The 19174-nt window shown below is 45.9% G+C and overlaps 1 protein-coding gene across 3 annotated transcripts; it reads left to right on the top strand.

Moving 5' to 3' along the window:
- Positions 1 to 1086: 1086 nt before the first annotated feature.
- On the top strand, positions 1087 to 18924 carry CASC3 (cancer susceptibility candidate 3). Of its 3 annotated transcripts, none has more exons than XM_012726514.1 (14): positions 1087 to 1371; positions 1728 to 1755; positions 2079 to 2116; positions 10775 to 10933; positions 11022 to 11173; positions 11668 to 11844; positions 12012 to 12697; positions 14466 to 14530; positions 14845 to 14959; positions 15194 to 15292; positions 15544 to 15758; positions 16542 to 16664; positions 16818 to 16878; positions 17332 to 18924. In XM_012726514.1, the coding sequence occupies exons 1-13, from the start codon at positions 1141 to 1143 to the stop codon at positions 16839 to 16841; spliced, it is 2112 nt and encodes a 703-aa protein (XP_012581968.1). In that variant the 5' UTR covers positions 1087 to 1140; the 3' UTR covers positions 16842 to 16878; positions 17332 to 18924. The 3 variants fall into 3 exon arrangements, with proteins under 3 accessions (XP_012581968.1, XP_004684283.1, XP_012581969.1); XM_004684226.2 differs by having other exon boundaries at positions 17329 to 18924; XM_012726515.1 differs by having other exon boundaries at positions 1301 to 1371; positions 1668 to 1755; positions 17329 to 18924.
- Positions 18925 to 19174: the final 250 nt, after the last annotated feature.

The following is a 19174-nucleotide window of genomic DNA, read 5'->3' as shown; positions in this document are numbered from 1 at the left end:
ACGGCAATGTGGCAGACTCACTACTGACACTAAACTTGGCAACCTTATCTGCATCAGTTTACCTTGTGACCAGTAAGATTATCCAGGTTGTTTTTTCAAACACTTACTAAATAATACATCCTCCATTTTGAACTCAGGCAGCTGGTTTTTGAAGCCGGATTTACAGGTTGTCACATTTAGCCACCTGAGAGATCTTTTGGAATCCTGATAGTATCTGAAGGCATCCAGAATGACCTCCAGTATTACTGTCTATATATTTGAGAAGCATCTGAATCCTTGACTACAACTTGTAAAAATGGTTAACGCAAGACATTCCGAGGAAAGGAAGTAACATTTCCCTATTAGATATTATGAAGGTGCACTAATTTAGCTTCCATACCTTGCTTGTCTTTATTATGGACCAAAGATTTTTTTCGCAGTTGAAAATCCAAGCAGTCCCTCATCTACCTGCCTGGTAACCATTAACATGAGGATATCACTTCAGAATAAAATCTTGGTAAAACTTAACATTATTCCAGCCTGCACCTTGGAGGAGGTGATGACTGGGAAGGGAAATGACTTGAAGAGAGAAGAGGAAATTAGGACACAGGATAAACGTTTCAACTTGAGTCCTCAGACTTCCCTAAGGGTAACTGCTTCTCCTCTGCCCTTTAGCCTAGAGCAGGCCGGTGTGGCAGATCTGATGCAGCAGGCTTTAGAGGTTCACCTTGAACTTGTCAAGCAAACCCATGCAGTAAAATGAGCTGCTCCAAACGTAGGCATGAACCAGGAAGGGGAACGGAAAGCCATTAAACTGCTCCACTGCCGCAGAGATGCGACAGGTCAACAACGCCTCCCACTCGGAAAGCCAAGATGGCCGGGCGAAGTCGGGTGCAGCTAGCTTGGGCGCCGCTCCCCACGCCCCGGGCCTTCCCAGGGGAAATCAGGGGCCTCGTCGCGCCCCTCCCGCACGTCACCGATTTACGTAATCCCGCTCGCCCACAAACGTGCCGCAGGGCGCTGGCCCCACCCCCAGCTCCGCCCCTGCAAAGCGGGGCGGCCGCGCTAGGCGCAAAGCCTGCTGGGAAAGGCTCGTCCCGGCAGCCCCTGCGGCGGGCGTGGTGTGTAAGGAGGTGGCCGGCGACGGCCGTTCTCCGTAAGATGGCGGACCGGCGGCGGCAGCGCGCATCGCAGGACACGGAGGACGAGGAATCTGGCGCTTCAGGCTCCGACAGCGGCGGTTCCCCGGCTCGGGGCGGTGCGAGCTGCAGCGGTAGCGCTGGAGGCGGTGGCAGCGGTTCTCTGCCTTCTCAGCGCGGAGGCCGGGCCGGGGCCCTTCATCTGCGGCGGGTGGAGAGCGGGGGCGCCAAGAGCGCCGAGGAGTCCGAGTGTGTGAGTTCGCGCAGCGGGATGGGCGGGGGTCGGGGTGGTGACGACGGCTGGCTGCTGAGTTGCTGGTTGCTGCTGGGCCATATTGTGTGCGAGCGGAGAGGTGCGGTTGCACCCGGAACCCCAAGGGAAGAGAGGAGGCTGGGGCTTTCGGGGAGGGGGGGAGGGCAGAGACTGCGTACGGAAAGCGGATGTCTGTTGGGAAATTAGGGCTGGGGGTGAAGAGACCGATCCTCTCACGGATGCCGCTTGTTAAGATATACTTTTCCTCCTCACCCATTCAACCATTTTCTGTTAAGTCCTCAGCTCTCCACCCGGTGGAATCACAGAACTAACCCATGTTTTCTCGTTTCTCTCAGGAGAGTGAAGATGGTATCGAGGGCGATGGTGAGTAGCATCATGACAAGAGGGTTTTTTGGTCCATAAACAGGTCACCTATTTCTAGCGGTTGACTTCCTTTCAGGCTGTGTTAGGCATTTGGGGGAGGGTGCCCGAAGAGGCTCTCTGTAGCATAGTAATGATGCGTTCGTTTTAGTTGAAGGGTCCTGGGCTAGTCGGTTTGCCATCTGCAAGCGCAGAGAGTCATCTTACGTACCTCATAGGTTAAGATTCTCATGAATCTTAACCTGACACAAAATAAGCCGACTAGTGATGGAACTATAATTCCTGTTGCATTGTTTTCTTTACTTCTTTTTTTTTTTTTTCCCCAGCTGTTCTCTCGGATTATGAAAGCGCAGAAGACTCAGAAGTGAGTGTAATAGGTTCTTTTTCCTGTGCTTTGGAAAATGTGTTTCAGATACCTGTACATAACCTGTGGTTCACAAGTTTACCTCTGTTGTGTGTTCTTCATTCGTGCTTCTGAAAAATTGTTATGAAAGGTCTTTTGCTAGAGTGAAGAAAACTTGGGCCACATGCATTACACTAGTAGTTGTTGGCTTTTTACTATCTGAAGAAATTAGTCCTCTTTTTTTTTTTTTTTTTTAAATAAAGCTCTAAGTAAGAGAACACGACCCTCCGAAGCCCTTCAGGATGTTTGAAATCCTGTGCTACCTAAGTAGTGAAGGCAGCCAGTTGGAGATTTGTTTCCCATTGTATCTGAAGCCCTGAGAGTGCAGGATTCTGAATCATTCCCTAAGGATTTTCTAGATGAGGTTTTCTCTCTGTTCAGCAGCAAGTTTCCATAAGCCACGCTTTTGTGAGCTTGTTTGATTTGATTAGGTAAGCTATTAGAGATGCTATCAGAATGGCTATTTGCTGGGGTGGTTGAATAGAATTTTGAATGGGTTATATGCAAGAGGGATTCTGTTCAGATCAAAGAATACCCATTTTATATGACTTGCTACATTTGAATTTTTTCATTAAGCTCTGGAGATTTAACAGTGAGCACCTCTAGGGAGCTTACAGCATAGAAAGTCAGACATTCAGCCTTTGGGTTTGGCAAAAACTGCTGTTTTAGGTAGAAGGAACAGGCACAAAAAGCCCAAAGGTGGGAGAGATTGAATATTTGGAAACTTCAAAGTGGTTTGGTGTGGTTGGAATACCAAAAATGCAGTCAGATTAGTGAATAGAAGCCAGATCATGAAATGTTTTGTTTCTTCCTTCTTTTTAAGGATCTGCTCTGTGCTCCAAGAGCTGTACTAGACACTGGCTTAAGACAGGCATGTTCTGCCCATGGGGGATTTACTTGCTGGGGGGGAGGGGGCAGCTAAGCAAATAATTCAGTATGATTTGCTAACTGTCAAGCATCAGCTGCTTTGAGAGCACAGAGCAGAGGCAGCTAACTAGGTTTAAGGTATTTAGGAACTCCTAGAGGATGGGATATTAAACTAGAGGCCTGAAAAAGCTGAGTAGGAGTTAACCAGGCAGAGTTTTCAAGTGTTTGTGTTTAACTAACGGAATTGAAAAAGCCTTGTTTTAAACAAGAGTGTGATTTGATTAGACTTAAATTTTAAAGCAGTGTTGGTCAGTTCCAAGGACTACTTACGTCAAAAATCTGGTCAGTTATTTCTTACTGAAACAGGATATTAAGGCTATTGTGGAGGCCTAGGCAAGCTGTCAGTCATTCTAGGCTCAGAATGGACTTATGGAAGTAAAATAGAAGTGAAGAGAATTGAAATTTTTTAGGGTATAGAATCCACAGAATATGGTGATTGATGAGATGCTTGACTTTCTTTCTCTGAAGTTAGTAATGGGAATGCAAAGAGTAATGGGAGAGAAGTTTTGGGGTGAGTATACTTGTAGTTAGCAGAGCCTGGAAATACACAAACACGGTATGGCATATTCACTGAGGTTTTTTTGAGTGTGAATTTATAGCAACACATCGTCTGTCTGTGAATGAGTGTGGATGTTACTCTAATAGCAAATAAAGAAAGGCCACCGGAGGCTTAAGAGCAGAGGATGAATAATGGATAAGGCAAGACTGGGGGCTGGGAGCTGATCCACATGGCGCAGCAGACCTCTCCTGTCCCACTCACTGCTTCCCCTCAACAGTGTATTTCAGTCGATCTGCCTGTTCTGTTACCTACTCTGTCTCTGGTGAATTCTCTCACCCCTGCACCTCTGGCTACACCCCAGTTCTTATATGCATAAAAAAATATAAATCTTTTAAAAAAAACATCTAGAGCCCTCCCTGGTGGCACAGCGTGTTAAAACACAGCACTAAGAAGCTAAAGCCACTTCATCATGAGTTTGATCCCCATCTGCCCCCGAGGTGACCACAAGGCGCAGCAGACCTCTCCTGACCTGCCCGCTGCTCCCCTCAGCAGTGTACTTCGTCGTTCTGCCTGTTCTGCTCCCCACTCTGTCTCTGGTGAATCTTCTTGCCGCCCCTGTGCCTCTGGCCTGTACCCCAGCTCTGTATGCATAAATAAATCAATAAATGTAAATTAATAAATTAAAAATAAAACAGCTAAACTTCAGTTTCTTAGTTGCAGTAACCATACTTCAGGTACTTGGTAGCCTCATGTGGCTAGTGGCTGCTATATTGGGCAGCACAGATAAAACATTGTCACCATCCCAGAAAGTGCTGTGCTATCTTGACAGCAGTGATCTGGCTAAGAGGAAAAAATTGGATATCTGCCATTTGTCCAGTTCTGTACTTCTTTGCATTACTTTTTGGTTACTACCTATATATTCCTAGATGTTAACATTTAGTTTTGCTTATTTCTTAAAATTTGATCTCTTAGTCTACAAGTTAGTTTTTCCTTCCTTTTCCTTAGTTTATCTGTTGAAAAAATTTTGAAGATGGCTCACTCATGGAACATGTTCCCTCTTATCTTTTGTGTTTCCTGCAAGCTGGTATTTCCAAGTCCATGGGAAGATTATGGGAGCAAAAAATTTTTATCTTGAACAAAACTGATCACTTAGCTTTCTTCTGCTTATAAGTCACTAGCACTTATTTCTTCATGTTAGAGTTTATCCTGGTCTTGGTTATTCTGGTCATTGTTTACAGGTGTGAAGTGTGCTCTGTAATATGTCATGGAATTCTTACTACCCAAAATATTCTTTGCTTTACTGTTTTACTCCTCACGTCTAATTTTTTTTTTTTTTAAGATTTATTTATGCATACAGAACTGAGGTACAGGCCAGAGATGCAGGGGCGGTGAGGGGATTCACCAGAGACAGAGTGGGGAGCAGAACCGGCAGATTGAAGAACTACACTGCTGAGAGAAGCAGTGGGGAGACAGGAGAGGTGTGACACACCATGTGGGTCATCTTCCCGGCTGGGGATCAAACTTGTGCTGCAGTGGCTGCGGATAGCTTCTTAGTGCTGTGTCTTAACCTGTTGCACCACCAGGGTTGCGCCCAGGTTTTTTTGTTTTTGTTTTCTTTTAAGATTTTATTTATTCATACAGAACTGGGGTACAGGCCAGAGGTGCAGGGGCATTGAGAGACTTAACCAAAAACAGAGTGGGGAGCAGAACAGGCCGACTGACAAGTACACTGCTGAGGGGAGCAGCGGGCGGGTCAGGAGAGGTCTGCAGCACCATGTGGGTCACCTCTGGGGTGGCGATCAAACTTGACTGAAGCAGTTACTGCTAGCTTGCAGTGCTGCATCCTAACCATTTGCACCATGAGGGAGGGCCCAGGTTTTTTTTTTTTTTTTTTTAAAGATTTATTTATTTGTGCATACAGAACTGGGGTACAGGCCAGAGGCTCAGGGGCGGCGACAGGCTTCACCAGAGACAGAGTGGGGAGCAGAACAGGCAGATCGATGAAGTACACTGCTGAGGGGAGCAGCGGGCGGGTCAGGAGAGGTCTGCCACGCCATGTGGTCACCTCTGGGGCAGGCGGAAATCGAACTCATGCGGAAGCGGCTTTAGATTCTCAGTGCTGGGCTTTAACCCGCTGCGCCACCAGGGAGGGCCCCAGGTTTGTTTTTTTAATTGGTGAATAGAGTATGATCAAAATAAAGGGTTGTGTATAAAAGGAAATGAAAGGGATTAATGGTTAATTAATGCATTATTGGTATCTTTGAGTATGTGAGAAGTGGGAATCAAACAAGGAATCATTTTTTCTGTAAAAGTTGGAAAGAAAAGGTATATGGGGAAGAAGCTGATACTGCCTTTGTGAAAAACAAGTAAAGATCTTGGGGGAAGGGAGCAGTTGGTAGAGAGAAAGGGTAGGACTTGTGAATCTAACGTATATTAAAATAGTTGAGGTTGCAAGTGGCACTGATGTGTACGGTTGTAGGATTTTGTGTGCAGGTGGTGTGTGTGTGTGTGTGTGTGTGTGTGTGTGTGTGTGAGCTGTGGGGGGTGTGTGTGTGTGTAAGAAAGAACTGAGGTGTAGGCCAGGCAGATTTACTGAAATACACTGCTGAGGGGAACAGAGGGATGAGGAGATTCACCAGAGGCAGAATGGGAGTAGAAGAGGCAGCTTTACTGAAATACATTGCTAAGGGGAACAGAGGTGAGACAGGAGAGGTCTGCTGTGCCATATTTGGGTTCACTCCCTGGCTGGGATCAAACTCAAGCTACAGCAATGATAGTGTTGAGACTTAACCCCTAAGCTACCCCAGTCCCTGGATTTGCTTAATTTTTAATTCCCTGCAAGGGTGACTAGTCTAGCTGTGAACCTAGAGAAAGCAGACATTTAAATTGATCCACTCCCAGGCAAATGGGGGATAGCAAAGGAATTGAGGGTATTGCTATTAGTGATTGAAATGAAGGGGTTAAGGCATCTAGAGAGAAGAAAGTGAATGTGGGAAAGGACTGACTGATCATGAGAAGATACAAAGTCAGAGGCATGTAAAATCTTAAGAGATGAAGAGGTAAAGGAATAACTGAGAATGGACAGGAATAATAGACACAGGGTTTTAAAGCAGATTTATTGAGATGTAATTTTCATACCATACAATTCATCCATTTAAAGTATACAATTCTCTGGTTTTTATATATCCACATTATGTACATCCATTACCACAGTTGTTTCCAGAACATTTTCATCACTTCAAAAAACAAAAACCCTATCCCCATCCTCCACAGTTCCTTTGTCCTTATCCCCATGGCCCTATGCAGCCACAAGACTGCTTTCTGTATCTGGAGATTTTCCTAGTCTGCGTTTTCATGTGAGTGGGTCATAATTGATAGATTCTGTGGTTGACTTCTTCTATTTAGAATGTTAGCAGCTTAAGTGGTAGCATGTGTCAATACTCTTTGTGGTTGAATATATTACATCATGCAGTTATACAGTCATGTATCACTTAGTGGCCTTTTGCTGAACTATGGTCTCCACATTGATGGTGGTGGTCCCAGTAGGCTGTCCCAGTTGTGTGATTACACTTTGATGTTTGCAAGGTGAAATCACCTGACATACCATTTTCAAAATGTATCCACATCATTAATGTATCCACATCAGTGACACGTGACAGTGCTGCTATTTTCCTTACTCATTTATTCATTGAGGAACATTTGGATTTTCTGTTATGCGGAATATTGTCATAAACATTAGTGTGTAATTTTTTTGTGGATATACATCCTAGAAATATTTCCGAGTCATATGGTAACTGTAATTGAGGAACTGCCAAACTTTCCCAAAGAGACTGCACCATGTCACATACCCAGCAGTGGCATATGGGAATTCCAGTTTCTCCAAGGCACTTGTTACAGTCTTGATTTGTTAATTCTTGTCATTTTAGTACATGTGAAATTTTTATTATTTTTATTTTTATTTAAGATTTATTTATTTGTGCATACGGAGCTGGTATACAGGCCAGAGGTGCAGGGGCGGTGAGAGGATTCACCAGAGACAGAGTGGGGAGCAGAACAGGCAGATCGACAAAGTACACTGCTGAGGGGAGCAGCGGGCGGGTCTGGAGAGGTCTGCTGCACATGTGGGCCACCTCTGGGGCTGGGGATCAAACTTATGCTGAAGTGGTTTTAGCTTCTTAGTGCTGTGCTTTAACTCGTTGTGCCGCCAGGGTGGGCCTGGTTTGTATTTTTTTAATGACTAGTGGTTTTTGAGCATTTTCTATTTGTGTATATTCCTTGGAGAAGTAACTGTTCTAAGAAACCTTTGCTAAATCTGTACCAATCAGAAATGTGAGGATTAACCCCTACATTTTATTTTTAAGAGTTTTATGGTTTTTGCACTTGAAGTCTTTGATCATTTTGAGCTATCTTCTGTTTTATTTATTGTAAAAGATTTTTAAGTATTTAATGCATACAAGAGGTATGGGGGTGTGGGTGTGAGAGAATTCACCAGAGACAGAGCAGGGAACAGAGCAGGCTATAATACATTGCTGAGGGGAGCAGAAGGCAAGAAGGAGAGGTTTCCTGCGCCATGTGGGTCATCTTTCTGGTGGGGGGGATCAATCTCACACTGAAGCATCCACCTAACCCATTGTGCCACCAGGGAGGGCCTATAAATAAGTAAATCTTAAAAAAAAAAAAAATTCTGCATGAAAGTAATGCCAGAGAAGCAGTTGCCTCAGGAGAGAACTAGGCTTTAGAGTTGGCAGTGTGCTTACTGAAGTGGTGGGATCTGTAGTAAGGGAGTTTGTCTCTATTAAGGTTTTTGATGCCAGCCCTTGGCCACAGCAGCTTGACCCTAGGATAGCATCTTGACTTCACTTAAACCAGACCTTGGTTCTAATTTGGAATCTCCTCAGCTCTGTGCTGTTTGTATCTCTCTGTCCTGCCCTGGAAACAAAATTAGTTTCTCCTTTGGAATAGAAGAATTGCCTCATTTCACATTCATCCACAGTGGAGCATAAAAACAAAGTTCCCTGGTTAATCATGCCGATACTATTTTAAGATGTTTGAATGCAGTGTTGTGTGTGTGTGGGAAGGGACAGGGGGAGGTGTCATGAATTAAGGTCGCATGTACACACCAAGCAAGATTCTTGCAGTTTCTGCTTCAGAGCCTGCAGGGTTCTGAAGGAAAGAACTGGGTGATCACCACCCACCCATCTCCATCTCACAAGGAATGAAAACTTGTGATTGAGGATAAATGGGAGGAATCAAGCACAAAGCGTAGTGTGTTTGGAAGCAGGTGGTAAGGTCTTGATTTTCACAGTGTGGGTATGATCAAGCAGTTGCCCTCAGTTCTGTGGTTCTCACCCCAGTATCACCTTTTGCGAGTCATAGCCCAAAACACTTGGTCGCTGGATTTTCTAGATGCTGAGCGGGAAAGAGCATGTGGAAAAGGAAGGAGTCGGCTTGACTGGACCAATGAAACCAACTCAGCTTTACTTGAAGAAAGGGCAGAGACTTAAAGCTTTAGTTTCTTGCTTCATCACAGTAATTCACAGAGAAACTCAAGTGATTCTCTGCCAGTGTGGGCAGGCAAGTTAAAGGGAATTACTATTCTAGAGCCCGTCTTAGAATGAACCTAAACCATGCCTTTCAGGCCTGGAACTAGCTATATCTTTGTTACCCCACTTCCTGATGGCTCTCCTGTGTGGATAGGGCCTACCACTCTGTTCCTAGCAGGATTATCCAGATCTTGAAGTGGCAGGAGAGGGAAGAGGGGAGTGAGGGAAGAGAGCACTTAGGCTTTAAGCTTTCTTTAATTTCTAGGTTGCAGTGGTTGTATAAATTATAAAGTTTTCCAGGTCAAAATTTTATGATTATGTAATTCTGCAGTTTTGGGGTAAGGGAATCTCACGCTACAGATAATTTAGTTTTCTTGTCATAGATATCAAAAATAACAAGCCACTGTTCCTCACTGAGGATAATAGTGCCTTGGGAAATCATGGAATTAGTGCAGGGAGTTTGCAGATATACTGGCTTAGCTCATTATCTGTAGGCTAGTTATACATTTCCTACTTTTATGTATATATTACTATTTTTAAAAATATGCTTAATAAAATACTATTAAAATTATAGGATTTGTTTGTCATTAATGTTTTCTCAGTCAGTGGACACTGTACTGAGCTGCCTCTTGGAGAGCCATGAAAATTTATATCCTCTAAAAGGGGAGTCTGCACTGAGCCATTTTCATGGGAGGACTCATAACTTGAGTTAGGTGCTGTGGTGTTAGGCACTGCCTGTTTCTCTCCCTCACATAGAGTCAACAAAGATTAAACTCCTACTGAAGGTAGTGTCAGACACTTTACGGTCTTCCCTCTATATCTGGGGCTTCTTCCCCAGAGGCTGCCACTGTTAACAGTTCTTGCATATTTTTCTAGAAAACTTACTGGATCTTTATAAAACATATGTGTGTGTTTTTAAAGCACTTAAAAAATGACTACCAGAGCCCTCCTTGGTGGCGCAGCGGGTTAAAGCACAGCACTGAGAAGCTAAAGCCACCTCAGCATGAGTTCGATCCCCACCCTGGAGGTGACCCACATGGCGCAGCAGATCTCTCCTCACCAGCCCGCTGCTCACCTCGCAGTGTACTTTGTCAGTCGGCCTGTTCTGCTCCTCACTCTGTCTCTGGTAAATCCTCTCACCGCCCCTGCACCTGTGCCCCGGACCCCAGTTCTGTATGCATCAAAAAATAAATCTTTAAAAAAAAAAAAAGAGGCTACCAATATCCCCCAGCAGGACATTTTAAAAAAGATTTATTTATTTATGGAGTGCAGGTCAGAGGTGTGGAGTAGGTGAGAGGATTCACCAAAGATGGAGTGGGGAGCAGAACAGGCAGATTGACTAAAATACACTGCTGAGGGGAGAGCAGGCAGGACAGGAAAGGCACTGCTGTGCCGTGTGGGTAAGCTCCCTGGCTGGGGGTTGAACTCATGCTGCAGTGGCTGGTGATAGCTTCATAGTACTGAGACTTTACCCCTTGCGCCACTAGGGATGTCTCCCCTCCCACCCTGGACATTTTAATAAGAATATCAGTGTTTGCTTTTAATTTTACATTGTAATAAGGTTGTTGGAAAATATTTTCCTGGAGAGTGGAAAATAAAAATGTACCATTCAGATCTTGTTTCCACAGCTGACAGGGAAACCTTTTTCAGGGTGAAGAAGGGGAATATAGTGAAGAGGAAAACTCCAAAGTGGAGCTAAAATCAGAAGCCAATGATGCTGCCAATTCTTCAGCAAAAGAAGAGAAGGGGGAAGAAAAGCCTGACACCAAAGGCACGGTGACTGGAGAGAGACAGAGTGGGGACGGCCAGGTCAGTACCCACTAAAGCCCTTCGTTTTGCAACTGGAGTAGGGATTTCAATTGTGGAGAGAGTGAGGATCCTTTTATCTGCCCTCCAGGAGAGCACTGAGCCTGTGGAAAACAAAGTGGGTAAAAAAGGCCCTAAGCATCTGGATGATGATGAAGATCGGAAGAACCCAGCATACATACCCAGGAAAGGGCTCTTCTTTGAGCATGACCTTCGAGGTCAGACTCAGGAGGAGGAAGTCAGGTAACATTCATTTGCTGCAGCTGCTAGTATTTAGTGCCTGTAGTATGTCAGGCACTTTGCAAGTGCTTTTGCTAATCTTATTTATACTCACAAGTCTAAGGTAGATATTAAGATGATCTCTCTCAAATGAGCAAGAGTAAAGCATAGAATATTTGGTAATTCTTGGTGGAGGAGCTGGGATCCAGACCCATACTTCCACTGTCTCCCTTAATCTGAGACTCAAGGTCTCTGGGTATGAAGTGCTGTCTGTAGGAGAGGGATGCTTCAAAGGTGAGGAGTAGTTTGAAGACTACTTATTTCTATTCCTGTTGCATTTGAGCCCTGAGATGCTTTGACTCACTGTTGCTTTAGGACACCCATTTTGTAAATCTCTTGGAAGATGCAGAGACCACATGAGGTTCCTACTATTTCCCTGCCTGACCCTGTTTGTTTCATGAACACCTTTACTTGGCAGATTTTGCCTGTTGAAAACACCTTTTCTTGGTTTTGTCCAGACCCAAAGGGCGTCAGCGAAAGCTATGGAAAGATGAAGGCCGCTGGGAGCATGACAAATTCAGGGAAGATGAACAGGCTCCAAAGTCCCGACAGGAACTGATTGCTCTTTATGGCTATGATATCCGTTCAGCTCACAATCCTGATGACATTAAACCCCGAAGAATCCGGAAACCCAGGTGAGAAAAGTTTGGAGCTTAAACTGTTCATGTTTAGAAAGAATTCTGCTTGTCTAAATGCCATTCCAGCTTGTAACAGATGGCTGAGGACTATGAAAAGTTTCTCTGACCCTCTAGTGGTCCCTTTTGATGTTTATTTTCCTTAAGACTTTCTCCACTCCATCCAGGTTTGGAAGTCCTCCACAGAGAGATCCCAACTGGACTGGTGAACGGTCAAACAAGTCTCATCGCCATCAGGGTCCTGGGGGCACCCTACCACCTAGGACATTTATCAATAGGAATGCTGCAGGCACTGGTCGCATGTCTGCTCCCAGGAATTACTCTCGTTCTGGGGGCTTCAAGGAAGGGCGTGCTGGTTTTCGGCCTGTAGAGGCTGGTGGGCAGCATGGTAGCCGGTCTGGTGAGACTGTTAAACATGAGGTTAATTATCGGTCACGGCGCCTGGAGCAGACGCCTGTGAGGGATCCGTCTCCAGAAGCAGAGGCTCAAGCACTTGGCAGTCCTGAGAAGGAAGAAGCTGCCTTAGAGATACCAGCTCCTGCTCCTGACATTGTGCCACCAGCCCCTGACCGGCCTGTTGAGAAGAAGTCCTATTCCCGGGCAAGGAGAACCAGAGTCAAAGCTGGAGATGCGGTCAAGGTTGCAGAGGAGGTGCCCCCTCCCCCTGAAGGGCTAACTCCAGCTCCTCCAGTGCCAGAAGCTGCCCCTGCTCCACCGGCTAAGACGGGGAACTGGGAGGCTCCTGTAGATAATACTACAGGTGGACTTGAACAAGATGTGGCACAGCTGAATATAACAGAACAGAACTGGAGTCCCGGGCAGCCTTCATATCTGCAGCCACGTGAACTTCGGGGTAGGCACCTTTTCCCCTTGCTGTGTTGGGTTTAGGGGCAGGGCTGTAATATCTCTCAGGGATCTGACAAGTATCCGTAGTCTTAGTAACTGAGAAAGATGAACTCATGGGTCTGTTCCGAAGACTTTAGAGCAGTTTTGTCTGCCACCCACACTACCCACTACGTGGCTACTGTTAATTGGCAGTAAGCACTCAATGGGATATCCTTTACCAATCTCTGAGAAAAGTAAAAGAAGGCAGTGTTCTTATATGAGCTAATGGTTAAATGTGGAGGCAGAAACTCATTGGACTTGAACAACCAATCTCTTTTTTTTTTTTTTTAAGATTTATTTTTTTATGCATACAGAATTGGGGTACTGGCTAGAGGTGCAGGGGTGGTGAGAGGCTTCACCAGAGACAGAGTGGGGAGCAGAACAGGCAGATTGACAAAGTACACTGCTGAGGGGAGCAGCGGGCGGGTCAGGAGAGGTCTGCCACGCCATGCGGGTCAGCTCCCTGGCCCGGGATCGAACTTGTGCTGCAGTGGCTTCGGAGAGCTTCATAATGTGGTGCTTTAACCCGTTGAGCCACCAGGGAGAGCCCAAACAACCAATCTCTTTGACAGGAAGCCTCTCTGATTTCCTTAATATTCTAGAACCAGACTGCCAGTAAAACTTTCTATAATGATGGTGGTTTGGGGTACCTGTCATGTGACCAGTGACTGAGAAGTTGACCTTTCAGTTTTAATCGGTATTTAAATGGCTGTGTGGCTCGTGGGTATCATACTGCCAGCGTAGTCTAGAGACTAGGACCGACCCCCAGCCCCTGTGCCCATTCTGTTCTCCAACTGGATGGGTCAGAGGATCCTTTCCTTAGATTTTGAAATCTAATTTGAATGTAAAGGTTGGAAATCTTCATTTGGACAGAGTGTGACATCTTTTTTGCCTGCCTCCCCCCCACCCCACCCCTGCCTCTCTGCCCCCAAGATCAAAAATCAGGGTAGCCTAAACTGGACCTGGAATTGATTTGTGGGTGGAGCAGTACACCCTCCTGCTGCCTTCTTATTGCCATTGGAACATAGTGCTTTTTTTGCTTTGAGTCAATTTTAGCCAGAGGAGAATCTTCCCAAACCAGGAATAAGCAGTACATTCACAACTCCCTCTGCCTTCAACAGTTGTCACTTACAAACTTTTGGGCTGAGGTTTTTCAATATTTTTGATAACACGAGGTGCTAATTATAACCTCCCAAGGAGTCTTTACAATGAAATAGTTGGTGGGAAAATTTTGAACTTGGATTTTCTCACTGAGACAATTTTTGTCATAATCAAAAGCTTTATTTCTGTATTAAGGTAGCAGACAGTGTGGACAAATGTCAGAGAAAGGCCAGTCAGTGTTGATAGGAAGTAGAAATATTTTTGTTTTTTAAAATTTTTTGCTATTTATTTATGTATACAAGAACTGGGGTGATCGTTGTCCAGAGACAGAGTGGGGAGCAGAATCAGTGAACTACTGAATGAAGAACAGTGCTGAGGGGAGCAGTCAGCAAGACAGGAGAGGTCTGCTGCTGACATAAAGGTCAGCTCCCTGGCCTGGGGTAGCTGGTAGTGCTGAGACTTCAGCCTCTGCACCATCAGGGAGACCCGAAAGCAGAGATAGTTTAAAAGAAATGTTTTTAGGTTGAAAGTAAAGCATTTGCCATGTTGGAGTCTTCAGCCTGTTATTTTCTTAATGGTGTCACTGAGTCTCACATCAGCCTGCTCTTCAGCCTGGCTCTTCTGATGTATTACAGGTGTGCCCAACCACATACACATGGGAGCTGGCCCTCCACCGCAGTTTAACCGAATGGAAGAAATGGTAAAAAAGGGGAGAAGTGGGGGGCAGCAGATGTAACAGCTTTCTCACTCTTTAAACCAAGATAGGATTTGAAGTCATTGTTCCCTTGTTACCCATGTTTCTTCTTAATTGCATCTCCAGAAACGTAGGGTAGAACATTTAGCTTCAAATCTTGATGTTTTTCATTGTTTTCAACTCATTTTTTGTAAATACTTATTAAACGCCTGCCATGTACCAAGTAAGTGTTTTTGTAGCACCTAGAGGAGGGTAATAAGACTTGGTGTGAGAGCCATCCTCTGGAAGTGCTTTTGCTTAGGCCTCTTTCTTAATTTCAGGGTGTCCAGGGTGGCCGAGCCAAACGCTATTCATCCCAGCGGCAAAGACCTGTGCCAGAGCCCCCTGCTCCCCCCGTGCATATCAGTATCATGGAGGGACATTACTACGACCCATGTGAGTTTTTTCTTATTTTGGGGTACCTTTCTTGGCAGGGTGAAGTGAACCCAGAAGCCGGCCTCCCACTTGAATTTTCCTTTTGGACCCCCTCACAGTATTATGTATTGCCTGGTTGCTGTTTTCTTCGTGGAAAATTGAGAACATCTCTTAGAGGGTCTGGGGGACAAGGAGACTTACCCATATGACACGAGGAGTGAGAGTTTATGAGAGTCCCAATGTGATATCTTACAGTGCAGTTCCAGGGACCAATCTATACCCATGGTGACAGCCCTGCCCCACTGCCTCCTCAGGGCATGATTGTGCAGCCTGAAATGCACCTTCCCCACCCAGGTAAGCGCTGTATCACTGCTTGTGTGCTTCCAGTGCGTGAAGATGTGTGTCTGGGGCTTCAACCCCGTCCTCCTCTGCTCTGTGCCGCTTGCCTCTGAGCTGGCCATCCTGGCTGCTTGGGCACCAGACTCCTCTTGGGTCCATCCTGCGGACTTCCATCCCGAGCCTGTTTGTGCTGAGCAGTCCAGCCAGGCCATTCCATGGAAATGAGTGTTTTCTGTTTCAGTTTTTCTTTTCCTCTCCTTGTCCAGGTTTACATCCTCACCAGACAGCGGCACCTCTGCCCAACCCAGGCCTCTATCCCCCACCCGTGTCCATGTCTCCAGGACAGCCACCACCTCAGCAGTTGCTCGCCCCTACTTACTTTTCTGCTCCAGGCGTCATGAACTTTGGTAATCCTAGTTACCCCTATGCTCCAGGGGCACTGCCTCCCCCACCGCCACCTCATCTGTATCCTAATACGCAGGTGAGCTGGCCACTGGACATCCTTTTCTAGGTGGATGTAACTTTAAATCAGATAGGAATGTGGCGTTGAAAATTGCTCAAGGGATTTTAACAGACTGCTTCAGTGCAACAGATGTTGCACGTAGCGCCAGGATGCCTCTTGGTGGTCAGGAGCTGGAAATGCAGCTTATGTAATGCCCATCATGTGTTTATTCTCTTCACTCTCTTACAATGTTTTGTTCCAATGTTTTGGTACTTTGGTGGCTGTGTTGCTGTTTATTTACCTGCCCGAGACTGTTCTACCTGTCAGCCCTCGTACTGCTGGGCTGACACCATCTGCTGGCTGGAGTGTCACCACTAAACTCAGCCTCTGCTTTTGAAAAGTAGAAACTAGAACATAAGCAGGCTTTTTTGTAAAAATTTACTTATTTATGATACAGAACTGAGGTATAGGCCAGTGGTGCAGGGGTGGTGAGAGGATTCATCAGTGACAGTGGGGAGCAGAACAGGCACATGGACAAAGTATACTGCCAAGGAGAGCGGCCTGGGGCCAGATAGGTCTGCTGTGCCACGTGGCGCTGAAGCAGCTGTAGCTAGTTTTGCAGTGCTGTGCCTCAATCCGTTGCACCACTAGGGAGGGCCCAAGTAGGCTATCTTAAGGCAGATTTGCGTAATTAAAGTGCGAGCAACTTAAGAGATTTAAAACATTATCAGTTCCCCAGTACTTTTATCTTTGTGATGGGATGATGTTTCTAGTCTTTCATGGCTTGGATGAATTGATCCCTGGCATTTTTCTTTGATGCAGGCCCCATCCCAGGTGTATGGAGGCGTGACTTACTATAACCCCGCGCAGCAGCAGGTGCAGCCAAAGCCCTCCCCGCCTCGGAGGACCCCCCAGCCAGTCAGCATCAAGCCCCCACCACCTGAGGTAAGAGAACCTGCCCTGCTGAGGCCACTTCCGGTGGTAGTGGACTTTCCTTTTCCCCAAAGAATTTTCCTCCTGGGCATGTTTCTGTGGAACACAGTCTTTTTATTTATTTTTTTAATAACCTGGTAACTAATCCCAACTTTCCTGTTTCAGGTTGTAAGCAGGGGTTCCAGTTAATATGAGCTTCTGACTATTTTAAACCTATCATAAGAAAGTAAGTGCACAGTTTCTGTGACTCTTCATAACATTCTTGAAACTTGTAAACAAATTTGTCTAACCAATCCTTTAAGTTGTCATTATGGGACATCTTGGAGGGAAGCTTTGAGGTGTCCTTAGACTTGCCAGTTTCTTTGTTTTGCAAGTGCATTGAGCAGTATTGTAGTAGAAACTTGTTGACTTGGCAGAATTTCATTTAGGGAACTACAAGGAAAAAATACTGAAGTGTGTTCTTTATCAAGGAAAAGGGGAAATCTGAGTTTGAAGTGTGAAACAGAGCCAATTCTGAATGGCATGGGAAAAGACCCGCAGGTGTTTGGTTTTTAGGTATTTATAAAACATGTTAGTAAGAAATGTGATTTTTGGGGGGGAGGGAAATGATTTATAAATGCTTGGGAATCTACCAACAGTCAGGTAGCTCTTCTCTGCCCCTCCACTGTCCAAACAGCAGAGATGAGACCCGGGAGAGAAGAGGCATACATCTGGCTGTCTGCTGCCGGGAGGCCTTCCACGAGACAGGGTGACTCCTGCTGAGGAAGGACACCTCCCGCCTTCCTCTGAGGACAGGCTCTGTCGGAGAAAGGGAGACAAGTGGACTTCTGCCGTCTCCACTCTTCACTTGAGTCGGCTGTGCTCAGAGACGCAAGATTGGGCAGCCCAGGCTTCTGAGTCCACCTTCAGAAGCCCGTGTCTTTGTTCTTCACTTTTTCCTGGGAAATGTAAATACCTACTGCTCTCGGGAAACTTCTTCCTGTATGTTTTGTTTTCTAAAATGTTCGTTTTTAAAGCCTGGCTTGCTGTTTTTAAATTAACATTATTTTAGTTTCTATTTTCTTTCTGTGTCTCATTAAATGAGACAAGTTCATTTTTCTCGTTTGCTCACTCCTCTGGATTCCCTTCTGGCTCTTCCCTGCATCCCAGGTATTGGCAGTGTACCAGCCAGTGTTCCCCCTCCATGCCGACAAAGAGCTGACCTTGTGTTTGGTTGGCCTTTGCTATTGTATATTTGGATTCTATTAATTCCTCTAACCTTATGGAAACAGCTGTCTGCAGAGTCCTGTTGTGGAGAAAAGCCCAAGTATGTGGTAAAAACCCTTCTTGACTCGAGTTTTTAGGCGTCTGAGCCACCAGCACCCCTGTACCCTGGCATACTTCAGTCCTCTACTGACGGAAAACTGGAGAGAAAGGCAAACCAGATCCTTTAGTGAGAGAGGGAGGGCAGAATGAGAGCTTTTGCACCTTAGGTGCATTTATTCACACAGTCGGTCAGGCTTGGTCTTGGAGGTAAGTGGAGTTAGAGGCTGCGCTGCTTTTTCCACCCCTCCTGCCACACCCCTTTCCAGTCGCTGTGGACCAATGCATCTCTATGAGACAAATATCATCCAGCAAGCAGTTTGCTTTGTCCTTGGAATTACTCTTCTCCACATCTTCTGCAACTCTTTTAGATGTTACTACCTTCTTTCCCCCAGTTCCTGTCCTTGGAAACAGAGGGTACCACACCTAGGCTTGCACTTAAGGAAGTCAGCCACTTTCAGATCAAGGACTCCTCCCTCTTCCCCATCCATGGCATCCACTCCCCCGCTGCCTCTACGGAAGAGATACTTGCATCTGCGGGGGTAACTTGGCCACTGTTCTGGCCCTTAGAGAACCTGAGGGAGAAGGTGGTAGCTGTGTCTCTTCCCACCGAAATGTCACTATTTTGTTCTCTCTGGCAGCTGGCCTAAGCACTCAGTCACAGGTGGGGTGGGAGGGAGAGAGGCGCTCACTGTAACCCCCAAGCAGGAAATAAGAGATTTTTCCAGGGGTAGTGGTAGTTGTGCCTTTTGTAGGCTGCTCCCTTTGCCTTAAACCCGAAGATGTCGCCGCCAGCCTGTGGGCAGCATGCCCAGATTCCCAGACCTTAAGACACTGTGACAGTTGTCTCTCTTGGTCCGCTGCGTTTGTTGCAAGAATTTTTCCATGCGTGTTGTCTTTGTTACTGTTTTTAAGAGGTGCACACTTGTGATCGGCATTGTGACTTGGAGATAATAAAATTTAGACTGTAAACTTGACTCCTTTGCCAGTGTTTCGCGTGAAGCTTGACTTGGGAGGGAGGGGAAAGGATACCTTGGTTTTTTCAGTTATACAATCACAACTCAGGCAGGCTAAGGTTGTGAGATGGAAGTGCAGAGAGGTGAGAAGCCCACAGGCCCTAAGTGCATCTGCACTCGCTCTCAGCTGTCTTCACATCTAGGTTGTCAACAGACGCCTGACTCTTAGATGCCAGGTCTCAGGGACAAAAACTAGTGAGATGC

The sequence above is a fragment of the Condylura cristata genome, unplaced genomic scaffold (assembly GCF_000260355.1).
Source record: "Condylura cristata isolate star-nosed mole 26May11 unplaced genomic scaffold, ConCri1.0 scaffold00017, whole genome shotgun sequence".
Classification (NCBI taxonomy): domain Eukaryota; kingdom Metazoa; phylum Chordata; class Mammalia; order Eulipotyphla; family Talpidae; genus Condylura; species Condylura cristata.
This window is presented reverse-complemented; position numbering and strand designations above follow the sequence as displayed.

What these genes read in the sequence shown, in the direction of transcription:
- CASC3 (XM_012726514.1), top strand. Translation starts at nt 1,141, where the DNA reads ATGGCGGACCGGCGGCGGCAGCGCGCATCGCAGGACACGGAGGACGAG. An exon ending in AGATGGTATCGAGGGCGATG is followed by an intron (nt 1,756 to 2,078) that starts GTGAGTAGCATC and finishes TTTTTTCCCCAG; the next exon opens with CTGTTCTCTCGGATTATGAA. An exon ending in ACTCAGGAGGAGGAAGTCAG is followed by an intron (nt 11,174 to 11,667) that starts GTAACATTCATT and finishes GGTTTTGTCCAG; the next exon opens with ACCCAAAGGGCGTCAGCGAA.